Source organism: Crocuta crocuta, unplaced genomic scaffold (genome assembly GCF_008692635.1).
Source record: "Crocuta crocuta isolate KB4526 unplaced genomic scaffold, BGI_CrCroc_1.0 scaffold299, whole genome shotgun sequence".
NCBI lineage: Eukaryota > Metazoa > Chordata > Mammalia > Carnivora > Hyaenidae > Crocuta > Crocuta crocuta.
Genome location: NW_027532747.1, coordinates 12,152,742 through 12,174,126, shown reverse-complemented (window position 1 = coordinate 12,174,126; position 21,385 = coordinate 12,152,742). Strand labels below are relative to the sequence as shown.

General features: G+C 47.3%; 1 protein-coding gene and 1 long non-coding RNA gene across 4 annotated transcripts in view; one reads left to right on the top strand and one right to left on the bottom strand.

Moving 5' to 3' along the window:
* The window catches only part of FOXN3 (forkhead box N3), a 235,549-nt gene that overhangs the window by 202,284 nt on the left and 11,880 nt on the right, over window positions 1-21,385 (bottom strand). For all 3 annotated transcript variants that reach the window (XM_077780862.1, XM_077780863.1, XM_077780864.1), the window contains exon 2: window positions 17,558-18,114. In XM_077780862.1, coding sequence (XP_077636988.1) covers window positions 17,558-18,100 — 543 coding nt within the window. In that variant the 5' untranslated portion in view covers window positions 18,101-18,114. The remainder of the gene's footprint in view (window positions 1-17,557; window positions 18,115-21,385) is intronic.
* LOC144245476 (uncharacterized) overlaps window positions 6,976-21,385 on the top strand; it is a 22,280-nt gene continuing 7,870 nt past the window's right edge. Inside the window, exon 1 of the long non-coding RNA XR_013339263.1 lies at window positions 6,976-7,169. This is a non-coding gene — a long non-coding RNA (uncharacterized LOC144245476). The remainder of the gene's footprint in view (window positions 7,170-21,385) is intronic.

The window sequence follows — 21,385 nt, the reverse complement described above, 5'->3', positions numbered from 1 at the left end:
GTATCATTTTCCCAAATGGAAAAGGGCTTCTGCAGAGTTAGCAGCGTGAGGACGGGGCTTCATTCCGACACTTCCCCAGAGCCTTCCAGAAATCATACAAGCTGCCCATTTCTAGCTCTGGTGCCCTGGGCAGTAATGTTCTTCCTCAGCACATCACATTGACACCGGCAATCTGAAGCAGATCAGAACCAGTGGCGGGTGGTCATTCTAGGTGTCTAACAAAAGCATGAACAAGGGAGGATAATCAGAGTCCTCTGTGGCAACTAGTCTGGGAACCATGGATCTAAGCCATTTCAGCTCACATGTGAATTACTGAGGGGGGGGGACCACTGAATAAACCCAGTGGGCCCACAAGAGGTGTACTGAATTGGATGAAGAACTCTATGATTCAGAGAGATGCAGGTACATGTCCTGGTCACACATTAGTGATCAAGTTAACTCTCGAATCTGGAGACGCCAAGCATCTACACTTTGGTGCTCCGTGCACTTTCCAAGCTTCCTATGAACCCTCTCCAAGCAACAGGAACCTTGCTCATCAGTTCATACAAAAACCAAGAGGCAGTCACCACCTCCTCTGCCCGCCCACAGCACCCGGTATAGATGTCGTATGCCATGTTGTATGCGTATTTCTTTACATGCTCATCTCTCCCGCTGGACTGAAATCATCCTCATTTTCCGGATGCCTAGCACAAAGCCTGTTTATAAGCAGGAAATCAACATTTGTTGAGTGAATGAATGAGTTGTAAGAAAGTTTCAGGTGTCATACAGGAATGGAATCATTACCTTATTGCTTATTATTTCAGAGAAACAGCCACCCCCCGCCCCAGATAGAAACTGATCTATAAGGATTGGGGGAAGGTTTTCACAGAAGTCAAAAAAGCAGAGATAATGAATGTAGAGGTAATAAAGACAGATACTCAAGTAAAAAAAAAAAAATGTTCCAACAGTTGTCCGATGACACCTGCCAGCGCTTCTGGGCAATTTGCATTCCCGACATGGAATATCTGTATCAACAAGCAGGGGCAGGTCCTTCACTCGCCAGCAAGGCTCCGTGTGGATTTTATTGACGGCTGTAATAGAAACTGGCAGGTAACTCAAAATAGTATCCCTAGAGTCACTCAAAAATTAAAATTCAAGGATATTCTGAGTAGTTAATGAAACAAACAAAAATTTGATAGCACTGAGTATATTTTCAAAGATCACAAACAGAAATGAGAAATCATTTATTCAAAAAAATTAGTACATCCAGTGACATGAAGGAAGGGGCGCCTGGGTGGCTCAGTCGGTTAAGTGTGTGACTCCTGATCTCGGCTCAGGACATGATCTCACAGTCCAAGAGTTCAAGCCCCTCATCGGGCTCTGTGCTGACAGTACAGAGCCTGCTTGGAATTGTCTCTCCCTCTCCCCCCACCCTCTTTCTCTCTCTGCCCTTACCCCACTCATGCTTTCTCTCAAAATAAACTTTAAAAAAAAAAAAAAAAAGAAGGAAAGGACACATGAAGGAAAATAATACATGTGGCTATGTAAATGGCAGCAGTTCAGGTCCATTTCCAATGAATCAGAATCTCAAGGAATGAGTAAAGCGGCAAGATGATATAGGAAGAGCATCAGACAAGAGGCAGTAAATTCAGGCTCTTCATCTAGATATATGGGTTTTTAGCAAGTCATCTGCACTGTTTGGACCTCAGATCCTTCTATAAACCAACACGGCCTTCTGGGACCCCAGTGAAGAGATCACCAAGAACCCAGGCAACTACAGGGAAAATCTGTTGCAGTTAGGTTCACTCTCCCAAAACTGACAGACTACTGGCTGTTATACACAATTAAGTGATTTTCATAGGGCAAGAGTCAATTCTCTTGTGTCGCTTGAACCACCTCTATCTCTACCAACTGTAAAGCACACTCCTTGGTTAGCACATGTCAATGCTAAGATTCACTTCCTTTTGTTAATTCTTGACAACATGATGGTAGTGATGGCGAGAGCAGGAAGGAAAGCAGCCGATGGCCACTGCAGGGGGACAGAGGCAGTTATCTGGGCAAACCCAGTCTTACAGTGGACTGAAAAAAGGCGAGAAAGCCGTATTCTTCCTAATTCGAGAACGCTACTCATGCAGAGTACACAGCACTCAAGTATTTCCAAAAAGCTGAACCTAAGTCTACTATAAGTACTTGAATTGGTGGCTGATGGCTTGTCCATTCTCTCACAAGGTATTTCAAGGGCATCACTACATGTCGCACGATGTGCTGACCCCCAAGGATGCAAAACTGGGTAACACGTGGTCCCTGTCCTCCATCTCAGGGTGGGGAGAGATGTGAAAGGGAACATTGGCAGGGACAGATACTAAGGAGATAATCACACGGCAAAATGAGGGTTATGAAATAATAGGCAAAGTGGAGACAAGAACCGCAATGGGGAGGGATGGTTCTGGAAGGTTCTGCAGAGGTGCAGTTCAGCTGGGTCATCCAAGTTGAGAACGCAGCATCCAGAGGAGAAAAGAGGAAGAATATTCGGGGCAGAGAGAACAGCATATGCAAGTGAAAGTCAGCATTAGACCACATGGCCTTTGTGGGAACAGGGAGTCCTGAGATACAGCATGCAAAAAAAAAAAAAAAAAAAAAGACTGGAACAGCAGAATAATGATGGAGAAGAGGATGAAAAGGGAAAACAGCCTCCTTTAAATGGTGAGGGAAAAGAAGAGGCAGGAGCACAGATCAAAAAGAGATTTAAGAGACACACCAATGAAGTGTCATACACGGACCTTCTTTGGACTCTAATTTGAGTAAACCGCTGTTGACTTTCTTTTTTAACAATCAGATAGGTTCTAAAATGGACTGGATTTTAGGTGGTCGTAAAGAATCATGGTTAATTTGTTTTGAGGAGTGTTAACGGTTTTCTGGGTGTGTGTGTGTTTGTGTGTACGTTCTGAAATATTTGTAGATACAATGATATGATGCCTGGGATTTACCCTAAAATAATCCAGCGAGGACAGCAGGAAAGGGCAAGCAGAGGAAGGATGAAACAAGATGGGTTCATGTTAATGGTACACATGATGTGCTGACTCCCATAGCTGCATTGTACGCTGAGTCCAGTATGACACGGTACTGAAATCTCCCACAAAAAGAAGGATTAGAAAGGCAGACCTTCTAAACCCTGCTGAAAGGTTTGAACTGGGTCCTCTAAACGTTGTTTCTCAAATTTTGGTGTAAAAAAGAATCATTTTGGGAGCTTGCTTAAATGCAGATTCCCAGGCAGCAGTTCCAAGTCTCAATAAATTCAGGCTAAGGTCCAGAAAAGAGAGAGACAGAGCCCGAGAGGGGGGAGAGAAACAGACACAGAATCCAAAGCAGGCTCCAGGCTCTGAGCTGTCAGTACAGAGCCCGGCGGGGGGCTCGAACCCACAAGCAGTGAGACCATGACCTCAACCGACTGAGCCACCTGGGGAATCCCCAGAAATCTGCATTTCTAATAAACATTCTAGATCATATTAAAGCTGGTCGTCAGAGCCACACTCTGAGACAAACCACTCAAAGGGCTATGATAGAATTCATTTACGTACTGAAGTCTCTGGCAGCAGTTATCAGACAGACTTGAGGGGAGACAGGAAGTTGAAGGAGGAAGAGTCAGGAGGCCCCTGTACCATCCAGCCAAGGATGAAGGTCAGCGGCAGAGGAGACAGGGGAGAATGGCACAGCCAGAGAGACATCTAGGAGGCATAATCAAGAGATCTTTGTAACTGACTGGGCATGAGATTCAAGAACAGGGAAGCTTCGGGGACACCCCCAGGTGTCCCCCAAGGACCCAGTCTTGCATCTCTCTGTTCCCCACCCTCACAGCACCTAACGCAAGGTCCTCCACATTCCAAAAACTCAATGTGGTTCAGTGTTCAGTGAATAAAATCACCTACCCGGCCTTTTTTTTCCCCTACAGAAATAAAAGATTAATGTTACTGTGTTTACCTATACTGTCGAAAGGGAAAAGACAAGGGCGCCTGGGTGGCTCAGTCAGTTAAGTGTCCGACTTTGGCTCAGGTCATGATCTCACAGTTCGTGGGTTTGAGCCCCACGTCAGGCTCTGTTCTGACAGCCAGCTCAGAGCCTGGAGCCTGTTGCAGATTGTGTCTCCCTCTCTCTCGGACTCTTACCTGCTCACGCTGTCTCTCTCAGAAATAAATAAAACATTAAAAAAAAATTTTTTTTTTAAAGAAAGGGAAAAGACATTAACGTCTCAAATAGCAAGAGGGGAAAATCTACTCCAACATTAGAAACTGACCAAATCCACAGGGCAGTGCTGAGCGAGTGGGTCACTCATTCCACCCCTCTATAAACTGGACGGATTCCAGAATGGTCAAGACATTAATAGAAATGGTGGTACCAACAAATAAAGGCAACGGTCAATGAAAACAAGTTCCATTAAATAATAATAAATGCAAAACACTTAAATGAAAAAGAAGTTGCAGACCGGGTTTTTTCTGTTTGTGTAAAAACCCGGTCCACCTTTAGTTCAATCTACAGAAAATCATTCCCGTGACCCCTGTGGCCTTTTGCGTGGACAGAACAGGGCTGCAGCACAAACCTCCAAGGTATAAGCAGGAAGCACTCGCCCCCTGCTTTGCACCTCTGTACACGGGGCACCTGGGCTCAGAAATGTCCAAGGGCCCCCATCGCCTTTGGAGCACAGTCTAGACTCCTGGGCGTGGCCCTCAAGAACCCCAGGACCCAGCTCAAACTACCTTCCCAAACCTATGTCCCTGTGTGTCCGCCAGGAGCCCTCTGCTTCAGCCAACTGTGGGAGAAGCAAGAAGTCCCATATCTCCGTTCAACATCTGGCCGTGTCACCTTAGCAAGCCACTGAATCTCCGAGCCGGTTTCCCTGCCTGTTAAAAGAACATCACATCCGCTTGCAGTTGCTGGAAAGTTAGAAGATCATAGATACATATGCCTCCTGCAACTCCAAACAGCCCCCCATAAGCCCTGTGAAAACATCAGGTCCCATTTTCACACGGTCTCCCTCATACGCATTCCCACCCCACCCCCCCACCCCATGGGCATAAGTTCATGACGTGGGGACTCATGACTTCTCGCCCTGCCCTCAGCCCCTGCCCTGACCATCCTCAAGGGTCCAGCTAATGAAATGCTGTGCCCTCTCCAGGTCCCCCACCGTGGTTCTGCTAACTGTTAGCGATCTTTTTCTCCTTTGGGATTCCAAACCATGTCATCTTGGCCATTGGTCAATCCCTCGGCAACTGGCAAATGCCACTTTTAGCCTTCCTAGTCTCTTTTTATCTTTGCCCAGTCCACATCACCGAAGTCTGGTAGTCTCTTTGTATTTCTATGCCCGTCCCTGGCACAGAACAATTACATTTTTTCCCCATGTTGAAAATCACAATGTGATGGCATGGGCTGGTTAACAGGGACCATTATCCCATCTCTCAATCTTGAAAATCAGGACAACTTGTGTTGGAGATGACATTTATTCCTGTCTGGAACAGGGGGCTAGAGTTCATAATTTTGGGTAATCACTCAACCCTGTGATTACAGGCAATTTGAGGGCAGCTGGAAGGAAGAAGTAGCTACCAAAGAAAAACTTTGCTAGTTCGGGAAATGCCAGCCCCAAATCTATGGAAACAAAATGTAAGGAAGATGAAGTCATTACAGAAATGATGAAGGGGCAGAAGTGAGCCTTGGCACAGTCCCAGAGGCCTCTGCTGTGTTAGCTTCCATCACCTGTGAGAGGTGTCCTGGGGGACACAAAGGGAAGCAGAAAGTACAAAAGAGTCAAAAGTTCCTCACCATTTTTATTTTCATCATTGAAATACCAAAGGCCTCCCAAGAAAATGTCTCATTGCAGGCATGTCTCAAGCCCCAGCCCAGGCCGGATGAAGGAAGGGATGTCCCAGCTGCTACCTGGAGCCAGAGGACACTGCCCTGGTTTTGACCAGAGCTAATCATCGAACCCAGGAAGTCCCCAACCTGTGTGTCTGGAACGATGACAGACACTGCACAGAAATGGTGGCACTTAGGCACCTGGGTTGCTCAGTCTTATCCGGCTTCGGCTCAGGTCATGATCTCACGGTTCGTGGGTTCGAGCCCCACGTCGGGCCCTGTGCTCACAGCTAGCTCAGAGCCTGGAGCTTGTTTAAGATTCCGTATCTCCCTCTCTCTCTGACCCTCCCCTGCTCACACACACACACTCTCTCTCTCTCTCAAAAAACATTTTAAAAAATAAAAAAAAGAAAGAAAGAAAGAAAAAGAAATGGTGTCGCTGATGTCGCCAGGAACCGGGGCCATCACCGTGAGGGGGTTGGCGCCAAAATTCCATCACAAGCCCGCCAACGGTGTAAAGAAACCAACAGCCACACAGGAAGCCAGACTGCCAAGAAGAGACAGGACCCATGCGCAGAGAAAGGCAGGATGAGCATCCCTGGTGGCCGCGGAGGGACCCGCAGACCCGTTCCGATCACCACCGACCCAAGATGCACTCTGCTGGCTCCTCGCCGCCAGCCCGTGGGACTGATTATTATATCTTTGGGACAAGCACTCTTTTACTTATGCCAACCTGGGTGGCTTGCTTTCCCTCGAGACCAAATGTGCCCTGACTACAACATTCTCCTTTAAGAGAAACTAAACACAATCCACTGGGAAATCCCTCTTATAATCTATTTCAACCGACAGCAGCTACTTTTGTCTGATTTATTACCTCAGTGAGCCTTCCTTCTGGAAGAAGGAGGGACCGAGATCTCTTTTACAGCAGACCTGATCTTAACACTGACAGGGCCAGCGTGTGCAGCCTTACATTGCGTTGCCTTACACGATGCATCTCAACTAGTCTGGTCAGCTTATCCGTTCCCTGAAAGCGGGGAAGACACCACATCAGCAACTCTGTTGCTACGGCAACTGCTTACTTTCCATATCAACGGCAAACTCGTTGCTATGGAAACACATATACAAGAAAAATCCCTCTCTCCAGCCAGGGACCAGATGGCAGGGATCTCAGAAAAGTCATGGGCTAGGGGGCTTTGCTAAATGGGATGTTTACTACCGTGCATTTCTCTCATCATATCGGAGATGCCACCGGCCCCGAGCACATTTAGAAATTACAGCCTCATCACAAAAAGCAAAGGTTTGTTTCCTGCCTGCAAAACGAAGGGCAGGAACTACGGTAACTACAGGTAAGTTATTTCTGAGATGATTCTGAATTTCTCCCTCTACGTATAAACCTCTTTTGTTTTTATTCACCATGCTGAATATACCCTAAAATGAATTCGCCGGTCAAACTGTAATGGAAATATAATTTTCAATAAGAACTGAAATAGGAGGTTTGATTTTTTTCCTCCTTTTTGATGGAGAGGTAATCCAGAAATCCGCTTTAGTTTCCACCAACTAAGCGCTAAAGTGTCCCAGATTTATACCTCCGCTCTGACTTCTCTATTAAGCTTGAAATCCATATAGCAAACCCCCAACCTGATAGCTCCTCTTAGATGTTCAGAAGCCACCTCCAATTTAACATGGTCAAAACAGAATTTTTGCTTCAACCTCTCTCCCACTTCCCAAGCCTCATTTGCCCACAAGCCTTCATCTGCAATCCCCAATCCTGGTCTCAGCCAGCATCGCTTCTGTCATCTGTAACCTGTACCATGGGAACAAACCCCAGACAGATGCTTCTCCCAGATGTCTCTTTAAAACATGTCATTCTTGGGGCGCCTGGGTGGCTCAGTTGGTTGAGCATCCGACTCTTGATTTCACCTCAGGTCATGATCTTAGGGTTCATGAGACTGACCCAGCCCTGTGTGGGGCTCCTCATGGGCAGCGGCAGGGAGCCTGCTTGGGATTCTCTCTCCCTCTCCTCTCTCTCTGCCCCTCCCCACCCAGCACTTGCTTATGTACACTCCCACTCTCTCTCTCTCAAAATAAATAAACAAACGTTTAAAATACATAAAATAAGACATCTCCTTCTCCCTCTTTAATATGCTTTCTATTGGCCTTCCTTCTGTTCCCTGGACAGTTCAAACTGTTGCCACCTCAGGGCCTTTGCATTTGCTGCTCTCTCTGTTCCAGTCTTTGCACGGCTGCATCCCTCTTGCCATTTAAGACATGGCCCCGTCAGCACCTCCAGGAAACTTCCCACCCTCCTCCCCACCTCTGTCCAATACATTATATCCTGTTTTATTTTCTTCATTGTGTTTATAACTATCTGATATATTATCTATGTGTCTATGTATAGATCTCTTCTCCCCTTCTCCCTATCCTGTGGAGAGTCTGGAATAGCCAGCTAATAACTATCGCAGGTCACCATGATATCCTCAGCACACAAAACTGTGCCTCTCGCTCCACATATATGTGTGGCATGAATGATAAACGCTTCTAAAATGACCGAGCTACTTTTTTTGTAAATGCAGAGTTTAGTTTTTAGTTTGCAAACTAACGCTTCTGCCGGGTCTTAGAATCATGGCTATGAACACAGGTTCTCACTTTACATGACTTGCATCTGCAGAAGACTCTGGAAAGAATTCGGCATTCCGTGAAGTACTCTGAGAGAACTTGGTGTGACTGTGCAGCCCGGCTCCGTGCCACATTGCTGCGCTCTGATTTCAGGAGACCCTGGGCTCCCCCCCACCAACCCTCCCCACTCCAGCCACGATTAGAGTGGTGCTCACGTGACTTGGCCTTTTTTCCCAAAAACAGAGTGTACAAACGCTCTGCTAGCTGACTGTTTTCTGTCTAATGGCATTAGTTAAATCACTTATCGGTCCTGTCCCTTGAGGAGCAGAGACAGCCTGCGCGAGGCACTTCACAGAGCTCTGATAAATGCAAGGCAACGCTGCCCGTGAGCCCACCGGGCACAGAGCAGGTGCCCACCTATCCGGTGGGGGCAGGAGGAAGAGACGGAAGGGTGACCGAGAGGCGGCACAATCTCCAGGCCGGTATTTACTGGTCTCCAGGCCGGTATTTACTGGTCTCCCGCTGAGTTCACAAGCCCAAGTGCACGCGGGCGCACACACATCAAAGACTTCATTCCGTTCCTGGAATGGTCTACAACCTCGCAGAGCAAACTAGCAAGTTCTTATTTAAAAAAAAACAACTTTACGCTACTCTCTATCTTCAACCATACATTTTCCCTGCTTTTCTTCTTATCATACTCGGCACACACTCCATCTTCACCTCTATCACGCTACCGCTTTGGAAAATATTAAATGCAATTTAACCAGAATATCTTGAAGCAAAACCTTGGTTAACTGCAAGGTTTAAAAAATGGGTCGGCGTCTCTGCTTCCGTTAAGTTAGCGGGACAATTCAGCTTTCCCCTTCCAGTCCTAGCTCCCCCACCAACCCCTCGCTCTTATTTACATGACCTCCCTGACCACCCATCTCTCTCCCTCCTTTTCTCTGACTGTTCCAACACATCCCCTGGGTCCAAAAACATTCATCTCCTCTAGACCTCTGTGACAGAAAACCCCATGCTTGCTTAGTAACAAAACCAACGTTTTTACTTGGGATTGCAGTGGGCCCAGCAAAAAGACGACCTTTCCTACCCTTCCTTGCAGCCATGTGACCACAGTATAGCCAATGAGATACGATGAAAACAGATTGTGGGATTTCTGAAAAAGCTCCTTAAAACTGCAAACTTAACAGGACCCCCTTAGGTCCTTCCTTGCACATACACACCCCCACTTCCTACTTCCTAATGGAGAAGATGCCAGCTGATGCCATCTTGGACCCTGGAAGGCTCTGGGAATAGAAACCAGTACTGCACTAAGAACAGTAGAGCAGAAAGACAGACGGAATGTGGGTCTCTGTCCAACTCCTCAAGATTTATTTTATGTGACAGAACGATCCACTCCTAGCTTGTTTAACTCACTATTGTTTGGATTTTCTAGAAGAGTCCAACCTCATCCGAACTAATCCATTCTTGGTCACATGCTCATTCCCACAGCAGAAGAATGTTTTGTGAATTTATTCAAGTACTTCCCTCATAAGGAGTATCCAAAACTTGCCCACTGCTAGCTTTTTCTCAGCTCCAAGTGCCCCATTTGGGGAAGAGAAGCTTCTCTGACCTCAAATGACACCTACCGTTTATGGATCTGACGCGCTTCCCAAACTCATGGTGGTTTATTCTTTATTTTTTTATGTCTCTTGTGCCCCTGCAATGTAAGCTCCTAGGGAGCAAGAACCAAATCTCACTTTTTTTTTATGTTTATTTATTTTTGAGAGAGCGAGGGAGTGCATGAGCGGGGGCGGGGGGGCAGAGAGAGAGACAGAATCAGAAGCAGGCTCCAGGCTCTGAGCTGTCAGCACAGAGCACGATGCGGGACTCCAACCCACGAACCGCGAGATCGTGAGCGAGCTGAGCCTAAGTCAGTTGCTTGACTGACTGAGCCACCCAGGAGCCCCCATATCTCACTTTTTAACTTAACTTTTCACGTTACCAAATAATTCTACAGAATAGTCTAACTAATAAGCAAAGACCTATTGGTGTCCCTGAAATCGCAGGTAAAGAGTTACTGATGGCCTACAAATATGGAGGCATTCCACAGGAACAACCTGGTAAATTCTGATGGTAACTTCAGGCCAGGGTTGAACCGAATGTGGCCAAAAGATAAATCCTCACAGGGCTAGTAAGAAGTATTCATTGAGACAAGCAACAAATAAGTCAAAAGTGCCAAGACTAGGGAACAGGAATAAGACCCTTTAAGGGGACCATGAAACCAAAATCTGGAAACAGAAGACCTGCCTAACAAATTACAGTATCATCAAAACAAACATTACACTAGCCTTTTAAAAATATATAATCATCTGTTTCAAGTGCAAAAATGTCCACCGAGAAGATGGTGGAATTTTCTAGCAAATCTAAGAGCTGCCATCATCTTGCCAAAGCTTAAGAGCATTAAGATGATGAAGGGCTTGGTGAGAGAGCATGGATTATTCCAAACAACCCACCACTATTTGTGAAAGACGCAAAACCCATGACTTTCAAATAGGAGGTCAGTGTGCCAACTTCCCATATTATTTACTGCGGAGAATTATCCTGCAGCTACAGTGATTTCAAAGGGAAATCCCAAAGCTCTTCGGCTCAATAGGGGAGGTTCTGAGAGCAATTTCTTGCTGGTTGCATATCCAGGCAGGACATCAATGAAGAAGTAGCCCATAGTCTACCAGGCACCACAAAGCCCTGCCAAGGAGAACGTAACAGTTTTGTTTGAACAGTTCATGGGGAGAGCTACTGGACGGATACACCAATGGGGGCCCTCGAGTCCAGAAAACCAAGCTTTCCAGAAGACTTATAGAGGTCTTTATCAAGGTCAATAACAGGAGTCACGGTGGGGACTGAAAAAGCAGTGTAACTATGAAACAGAAAAGCCAGGAAAGAATAAAGTGAGAAATAGGAAACAAGTAAATGAAGGCGAGCATGCTTCCTCTGATGAGTTCTGGAAGCTGGAAGGAAATTCTGCAGGTGGGGCCCACTGGACCACCGGCCGGGGCCATAGCCACAACCCATTCAACACCGTACCCTTTCGGCACTTGGTGTAGTTAAGCAGGGAAGGTACTGGTCATAACAGACACTTTAAAAAGGTTGCTGAGGGGCGCCTGGGTGGCTCAGTCGGTTAAGCGTCCGGCTTCGGCTCAGGTCATGATCTTGGGGTTTGTGGGTTTGAGCGTCACGTCAGGTCTATGCTGACAGCTCAGCGCCTAAAGCCTCTTTCAGATTCTGTCTCCCTCTCTCTCTGCCCCTCCCCCACTCACTCTGTCTCTCGAAAATAAACTTCAAAAAAAAAAAGAAAGAAAGGAAAGGAATTTCATTCACCAGGATGGAAAAGCAAAGCATCAAGGGGGCTGGCTGGGAATCAGAGAGAGAGCTTATATAAACAGTATCTATGCATTGAGGGGACTCTGAACTTGGGCCAGACCGGTAGAAGGGACCCAGGGCAGACCCTGCAGAGAGGCAGCTCAGAGGGTAGTGGGAGGCTTCGTGCCCCATCTTCCCATTTGCTGACAAAGACAGAATTTGGCCCCATCTCAACAGCACAAAAAGATGACTTTTACCTTTCTCTATCCAGTAGCTCCGAAGTAAATTCTCGGTTTCCTGGGGTTACTTGAGGTCCCTATAACTCATGTTCATAGAATATTTTGAGGAAGCACGTAGAGCTCATCTAGAATAGACTGTCAACTGAGAAGGTTTAATCAAGCACCCAGGTTAATTTAAACATAAGGACCCTCAAAACTGGAGGGAATTAGGGTGAATTCCTGTTCTGCTCCTTACCAGCTATGCGACCTCCAGCAAGTTCCTTAGGCACTCAGAGCTTAACTCATCACCTATGTTAAGAAGAAAACTAGGACCTACTTCACAGGACCGTAGTTAGGAAGTTGCATGCGGAAAGTTCAAAGGTCTTTCCATATTACATCTGTTACTGTTGCTAAAAAATATAGGCGGTTCTTCACTTTTCCTTAGTCAGAGCTTTCACTAGAGAATCTAAAAACTAGGGGCACCTGGGTGGCTCAGTCAGTGAAGTGTCTGACTCTTAATTTCAGCTCAGGTCATGATCTTACCGTTCTTGAGCTCGAGCCCCGCACTGGGTTCTGTGCTGAGAGTGTGGAGCTTATTCTCTCTCTCCCTCTCTCTCTGCTCCTGTCCTGCGCTCTCTCTCTCTAAATAAATAAAATAAGTGGGGCACCTGGGCGGCTCAGTTGGTTAAGCATCCAATTCTTGATTTCGGCTCAGGTCATCGTCTCATAGTTCATGGGTCCAAGCCCCACATCGGGCTCTACACTAACAGTGTGGAGTCTGCTTGGGATTCTCTCTCTCTCCCTCTCTCTCTGTCCCTCCCCACCTGTGTTCTCTCTCACTCTCAAAATAAATAAAGTAACTGCTTTTTAAACAAATAAAATAAGCATTTAAAAAAAATCTAAAAAGGAAAGAAAAGCTTGGGATCCTCAAGGAAAAATGTGATATGCACAGTCACAGGACATGTTGTCAATAATTTCAGGCTGTCTGCAGAGCCTCGGACATCTGAACACCCCAAATTAAGAGCCCCAGCAACTACAAATTCCTGTTCCAACATATCAGAGAGCTGAGGCCCAAGACAGCTACCATGACCAGCACCAAAAGTAGGACCAGGTATTGTGGCTTCTAAGCCACTCCTCTTTAAACCAAGAGAAATTCCCCATATTAATAAGTTAAAACTGTACTTAAAGCATTCAATCCAGGGCACCTGGCTGGCTTAGTCAAAAGAACATGTGATTCAGGGTCGTGGGTTTGAGCCCCAAGGTGCACACAGAGATTACTAAACAAAAAAATGAAAACTGAAGCACTCAGCCTTCCATAGAATAAACAAACCTTTGTACAGGGTTTCCTTCATAAACCCTCTTGTGACCACAATTTTTCTTGGTAAGTTGGTAAGAAGAGAGTAAAGAAAAAGCACAGAAATAGAAACGCACATACCTGAACCACTATAATCCCCCATCTATAAAAAAGAACTCCACTTTACTTCTCCTTTGCAAGTAGCCTGAGAGATCAGCACTTGCTAATCTCATAGTACTAACTAAGATCTGTATTTAGGGGGTATAACACTGAATCTCAGACTCTGAAACTCTACCTCGACTGACTGGGACAAAGGTCATCCATAGATGAAACCCTTAAGATGAAAAGCTGATGGGAAACTTTGCAGAGGCGGTAACAGCCGATCCCATGTGAACCCACAGTTGAAGTTCGGCATCCTCAGGAGGGGTCGACCAGCTCTCTTGATGGGAGAACACACAAGAGCTGTCCGTAAAGTATTCTTAGGGGATAGAAATCCGGAACATGCTCCAGCCTTGAGCACTCACCTTCCATTTCACAGAAAATACAGAGGGACAGAAGAATATGCTAAATGCAATCCATGTGAAGCTGACAGAATATGGGGCACTCTACCTCACCACCCAACGGATGGTCTCCTTTACAAGGACAGACCTCAGAAAGTGGGGAGGCGCAGGGCTGTGGTGGATGAAAACAGCCACTTGCACTGCATAAACCACATTTGGATCCTAATTCAAATGAGTATTCTGTAAACCCTCAAGGATCTCTGGATTCGGACCTGGTATTAGGTCCAAGGAAGTGTGCATTTTGTTCGGGGCGACGCTGGCGATAGAAGTTATGGAAGAATCTGGCGACTGTTCTTACACACATCTAAGTATGTTGGGATAAAACAACATGAGATTTAGGATCTGCTTCAAAAGACTTGAGCAACAAAACAAAACAAAACAATGAATGAAGGGCGACAAACCCTTGCTAACCACTCAACCTGGTTATGGGCAATGCGGGTGATATGGATTCATTCACACTGCTCTCTCTACATGTATATTTGAAATTCTTCATGATTAAAGATTAAAAATAAAGTTTTACCTTTTGTAGCCCTTTTTTCAAGCCCTTACATATCTTTTTAAGTCCTGTAAGAGATAAAACGTAAAAAAGAGAGAGAGGAAACAGAAGCAAAACAGTCTATTCTCTCCGACTTACTCATTCATGAGATGTTCCTGATGAAATCTCAGCTTTGGAAAGAACCCAAAAGGGCATCTAGTTCAGGGAGTCTCAAATCTGGCTGCAAGTCAGAAACACCCATGGAGCTTATCAGAACCACCAGTTGTGCCCAGCCCACCTCAAACCTACTGAATCAGAATGCCCAGGGACGAGCCAAAAAATGTTCATCGCTTCTAAGTGCCACCAGTGAGTCTGATGCAATCTTGTAAGTTCCCTCTCCAACATCCCAGCCAGCAGTTGCCCTGCAAGGGACCGACTCCAAACCCCTCGGGGACAAGGATCACACAGCATTCTGCATTCTCACAGTCGCGTCAAGCTGAAAACTGGGTGCCGCACTTTTAAAAGGAAAAACCGCGAATACCACTTACAAGCCTTCCATTCTCCCCTTCAACGAATGTATTTCTCCCCAACATTCAGGTGCGCTTGGTCCCTGTGTTACGGCCCAACCTCAGTGTGGGAGCTACCAGTAAGTAAAGTCCCCTGGGGAAAAAACAAGTTTACCTATACAGCCAAAGGGGCTTTCGCTGGGCAACGTTGTCAAGGAGAATGCCTTCTCATTTACTCAGCTTGCCACAGGAGAAAACCCCAAGTGGGTGAGCCAGTGCCAGTGCCCTCCAGTGTCTGGGAGTCCCCGGGAATCTGCCTTTGAAAGCAGGCACCAGCTGGCCCGAGGGTGGCCCAAGGAATGAGGAGAGAAGGGGAAAACTCACACTCTCAGCTTTATTCTCACAAAAATCACAAATGATAGGAACAGACTCCCAGCCACAAAACTGCCGGGCCTGTGATCAGAAAGTCGTCCATGCAGGTCAGCGTGGGTAAGAAGCCAGAACTCAACATTTCACGAGTGACCTTAGAACGGTTCCCTTCTAGCAGGTGGTCTCTTGGTCTGTTCAGAAGGACAACTGCCACCCCTGGAAACCCCGACTCCCAAAGCAGGGCTGGGGGTGGGGGGTGCACAGGCCCCCGTCCGACACACCTGTCGCTCGGAGGGCTGATGAATAATCCTCCCCAGTCCCCCTGCATCCTCTGGAGTTGCTCCTGTTTAACATTTCAGAGCGGACACTGGCTACATGGCTTGTATGTGATCTGGCTTGTTAAGGCGGACACAGAGGCAGTCATGCAGTAGCACACACACTAGGCTCACACCGCCCTGAAAGCCCGTCCGTGGCTTTGGCGGGGACGTGTGGCTTTGGGGGACCTGATCAGCACTTCCTTCTCTATATGCTAATCCTGGAATCGCTTTCTAAGATTTTCTCCTCCTAACCACGAGGACTCACCTATATGGAAACTATTAGTACCACAGACATGGTTCTTTACAGGGGTGGAGGGAATTTTTTTTTGGTTCAGAGAATGGGGGCAGGGCAGTCAGCAAGGCCAAGTCCTGAGGCCTGTCTCCAAATGCCCGTTGTGAGACGTGGAGGGGAGGCAGGAGAGCAGTGGACGCCCCGGGGATAAGAGCAGCGCCCCACAATCGTGACAGTTCTGTAAAATTAAGGACCTGGGGAATACCCGCATTTGCACACCAGACCCAGGCAGCCCCTGCACCAGGGTCAAAGGTCACAGGTCAAAGGCTCCTGAGTGTGGGCATCTTTCCTGGTGTTCCCAGGCAACCCCCTTCCACGCATGCCCGCTCCCCATCTTGAGCATAAACTCCACGTGAACAGCATGTGCAGATACAAGTGTCCAGCTGCAGCAAGGAGAACTGGGCTTTGCCACTTCCAAGCCCCAAACAAGCAGAGTTTTCTCAGGACCAAGATCCTACTGGAAACAGGAACATGTTTCTGGAGAGAAAGAAAGGTCCCAACGCTGCACAGCCAGCGACCCCGCACGACAGGGGGTCCTGAGCTTGAGCTTCAAAAAGGGTGGAAAGCAGACTGGCAGCTGCACGGGGCAATGTTCCTACCACGAGAAACCAAGCTGAAAAACAGTAATAATGCGAGAGCTCCGTCGGGAAAATGTTTCTCTGCTTATGTTTCCGGTGCGGCCGCGTTACTTTCTAGGACTCAGAAGTCAGATCACAGTGTTGTGGTCCAGCCCTAATGGTCAGTCCCATTGCTACTGTATCCACAGTTATAGTCCTTACAGGAAAGGAAAAGCAAATTATCGTCCCCAGTCTCGCTTTAGCAGGGCCAGGGAACTTGGGCTGAGGCTTTACAGTCAGAATTCAATCCTGCTGAATGAAGCCCATCTCTAATGGGGACCTTACCCTGACTTTTCATACTCGGGGTGTCTACAAGTTGCCAGACACTTATGTGTTCGCCTGATTTTATGAGAACCGTCTGGGCAATTCGTGTCTTTGTCTGTCGAGCCCGGGAGTGTATTGTTTGGTCACCTCCCAAAGTCCATTACTGTCCATTTATTCCAGAATCCTGGAGGCTGCCTCTCCCCCAAGTTAATATTAAGAAAAGAAGAGGGGCGCCTGGGCCGGCTGAGAGTCCGACTTCAGCTCAGGTCATGATCTCACGGTTCATGGGTTCGAGCCCCGTGTCAGGCTCTGTGCTGACAGCTCAGAGCCTGGAGCCTGATTCCGATTCTGTGTCTCCCTCTCTCTCTTACCCTCCCTTGTTCAAGCAGCCTCTCTCTCTCTCTCTCTCTCTTAGAAACAAATAAAACATTTTTTAAAAAATTAAGAAAAGAACTACCGTTTTTCACTAGCCTGGGGCGGCACCCTTCCTCAAATGTATACGCACGTCCCGCAGGGTTAGTGGCCGTCCTTGGAATATGGACCTGTGCTGACACTCTAAACACCAAGGGACCCATCCACACTGAGGGGTGACACTAAGAACCCATGGGGGGTGCAAACCACGGTTCTGGGATTCTGTTTGGGTACCAGAGTGGGAAACCCTCAATGTGGCACAAATGCTAAAAACGTTCTGTAACTGACACGCTCAAGGAAAAGGAAGTTCTTCGCAACCAACTGAATGAAACAAAATCGCCCATTTATAACCACTCCTTCGGGGCGGTGAATTTACATTCCTTAATGTTTTTTCATGAGAGAAATTACACATTTAAAAAAGAAAACACTCGCGTTCCAGACACAGAGGCTTACCTGATTCCTCTCTTTGTCCACTTTCTTAAAACACTTATTCAACGACAAATTATGTCTCACCGAGTTTTTCCACCCAGTAGGTGCGTTCGCAAAATACGGAAAATGTTCCAAGATCCAGTTGTAAATATCCTTTACTGGCAGGCGCTTGGTCGGAGAGTCCTCGATGGCCATAAATATGAGACAGCTAAAGGAGTAGGGGGGCTTGCAGTTGGGGTTCTGCCTGGCATCGTAGGGCATGTCAGAGTGGGCAGGGGATGGGGGCGTGTCGTCATCCAGGTCCTGGACGGGGCTGACGCTCCTCAGGACCGACTCCCCGAAGCTCTTCAGTAAGTTCTTGCTCTCGTGAAGCCAGTTCAGGTTGGTCAGCTCCTCATCTTCCATGGCCCCCTCTTCTAGTCGGATGTCAGGCAGAGAAAAGTCAAGGTCATCATCCTCCTGCAAGGCCTTGGAGAAACCGCTGCCCCGGTAACACTGACTCAGCCCACTGGAGACGCTAATTCCTGAGCTTTCTGGCTTCTTACTGGGAGGCATGACTGGACCCATTTACGTGAAGGCTCCTAGTAAACACATTACAGAGAAAAGAGGAGTTGGTGGCACTCACAACAAAGGCGTCGGTGCCTTCCTAACTCTGTGGGGCCCACCTCCCGCCCCCGCCACCTCTGGGCCCCTGGTCCTGCAGGAACATCATCTCACGGCTCCCACGCTGGGTAACACGAACCCACAACTCCACCGCAGGGAGAAGCACCCATAAGGAAAATGCGTCCGCCACGCCTGCGGCACAGTGACTCCGCACCTCCTCCAAAATACAAGACTGGAAATATTTACCGCACCTTTAATATGCACAGGCAACATGAAAAGAATGGGAAATCTACAAAGCCTTCCTCCCGGATTTATGCAGACTCTCACTGGGACCCTGGGAAAAGCAGTTATGTCTTGGTGCCTCAGTTTCTCTAAATATGTGACTACAGAGACAGGTAAAATTCCTTCAAGCCTCACGAGAAACGCTACAGAGTAAGCACAATGCACCACTCCTGTCACTTTGGGTTATGACAGTCTCGTGGTTTATCCTTCCCCCGAAAAAGAAAATGCCTAGAAGTTTAAGGCCAGGTGTTTCAGGTTAAGTTGAGCTGTCGCCACATGAAAACCATGACAACCGCCTCAGAATTCAAGTGTGACCACAGTGTGCATCGTCTGGTCGTGGTTTGATTGTATCTTTTCTCCCCAAGTCATGACCCAACACTCTGCAATTGTGATTACAGCTGGCGAGTCTAAAGAGTACTAAGCAGGAGTTCGGGGGATTGGAACTGAAGGGGAACAGGACATTTAATAGCTGGGGCACTACCCTCACCCCCTCCCCACCTCCCCCACCCCAGAAATGGAAAAGTGAGTAACTTCAGGCACGACACGAATAAGTGGGAATGTGAAGACGAGCCACGAATTGGTGGGAAACAAAAGTCAAAGAGCAACTGGCAGCTTCAAGACTGGAAGGCAGATCCACAAAAATTGCTAGAGAATTCTATTCCGCACCCCCCCTCCAGGCCACCCCCATTTTTATCAATGACCTAGAACAGGGAGTGCAACTTTTGAGGAGAAAAGAAAATGAGGACGTAGCAAGTCCACCAACAGAATGACCCCGATAGATACAAAGCATATTCAACCCTCGAGTACTCAATGTAAGACAGAGAGAACAGTGAAGATAATGAAAGAGGTCTCCCACTGTCCGCTAGTAGCACTCACACAATGTGCTTGGTTTAAGAAGCATGTCTGTTTTATTTTTTCCCCCTGAGTAAGAAGATCAAGCCATCTACCTAGAAGAAAAGAATGAACACAAAAGCAGACACGATCATTCTAAGGCTCTAAATGTCCACTGACACCATGCTGAAAGTAACTGCCACTTCAGCAGGGAAAGCTCTAGAATGGGATTCTAGAAAGTATAATGTGAGGCACCCAAAGGCCGGCCAGCAGCACTCTCCCTCTTCCAAAAGAGAAGACAGACAAACCTGCGGGCAGAAGCGTGAGAAAGCTCTCTGGAGCTGCTACGAGATGCCCAACTCCAAGAAGAGAAAACCTCCTCGGGCATCAAAGTCTGACAGAGGCAGGGCATTTCACATACCTCAGGTTCACCCACAGGGAAGATTTCTTTCTTTCAAATAAGGAAACTAACCTATGTTGTCCAGGACACAATTTAGAATAAGCTAATGCTTTCAGGTTTGGGGCTCTGACAGAGACCAATCTGCTAATGCTTCTACCTGTTTTATGAACAAATCAAAGCGAGGCTTGTCTCTCTCAAAGTTTCCCCAGATCCCACCAAAAAAAACCCTAAGTTTCTGATAACCGGGAATATCCACACGGTAGAGTGCAAAGCAGAAGAACTACTCAGCCGCTGAATTCAACTTCGGCTCCAGATGAAAGTTTTCTGTCTCCTGAGCTTCCAAACAGGAAAATTATATCATGGCTGACAGTAAAGTAATTTAATTGCACTGTTGCTATGACAACATGCTGCTCTTTCTTTTCAATTTGCTTATTTGTCAGTAGCTTCCCAAAGGAACTAACACACTATACTCCATGTTTTCTTTTGTTTTAGACAAACATTGCCAGCAATATGGCTTTATTAGAAAAGTGGCACTGTCGAGAAAAGAGGGTGATGTGGCTTCAGTGCCCTTGAATCATTTGTCTGCTTTGTGTTTCTATCCCCCCTGCTCTCCAACTGTTAACTGCATCTTTATAAATCCAGCATTTCGCGGGAACAGTATCAAGAGCTGCTGATCACCACAGTTCCATTTTAAAAAACAGTTCCCAGAAACCACAGCTGAGGAGTTTTCCATTATTATACTCTAACGACATAATTTGCCAAATCATTTTCCCTCCTATTTTAGAGGGGGGGAAAAAGAGAGAGAGGGAGACAGAGAGAATCCGGATCACGTGAGTCCGCAGTTAAGCAAACATTTTTAATCTGCTCCACCAGATACGCAAATAGTTATTCATTAGTGACCTCCTTACAACTTTTAGGTCTGCTATTGGTTCCGTTCCACACACACACACACACACACACACACACACACGTTCTTTTTGTTTTTACATGACTTGCCGTGTTTTGTTATCTTATTTGCTTTTTAACGGAGAAAATGCAGCAGGAAAGCGAGTTTCTTGCCCGCTATCAGAAGGTTTCCAAATAACTGACAAACACATTACTGGCCCAGCTCTGAACAGATGTTGGAAGTGAACTTTAAAAAGTTAAGAGCTTTCCAAGACGAGCAAGGCAGTCTCGAGTTTGGAGGCGCCGGGTCACCCCCCCCCTGCGCGCGCGCACGCGCGCACGCACGCGCCTCACTCCCGTCTACTGTACTTGTCAAAAACATTTCAAGGGGACCTGCGGGAGCGGTGATTGGCTGCGTTTCGCGTCAATCAGCGGCGTTGCCAGGCAACGAGGAAACTGCTCTGCTCCCCGTATACTGGGCAATTGGGAGCTCGCATACCTTCACTGCCGGTCAGATGTCATAAACCTTTTATTGGCCGCACCGCGGCGAGCCTTAAAAACACATCAATAAAAGCCCGCCGTCCCCCCAACTTCTCCAGGGCCCAAGGACGGTTTCCTAGAGAGTCGGGGTGAGGAGGGGTCGGGCCTCAGGGGTCTCGGGAGACGCTGACTGCCAGTGCCAAGCCTGCACAGTTTGGGGGGAGGGGGCATCTTTGTTAGGAGCCTGTTTCCCATCTTGGGGTCTCCCCTAGATCGGCACCCCCTCCCCCGGCCCGGAACGGCGGGGATCCCGTCCTCCGCGGACAATACCAACTCTGCCCCTTTCGGGCGTCTTCGGAAATCGAGGCACC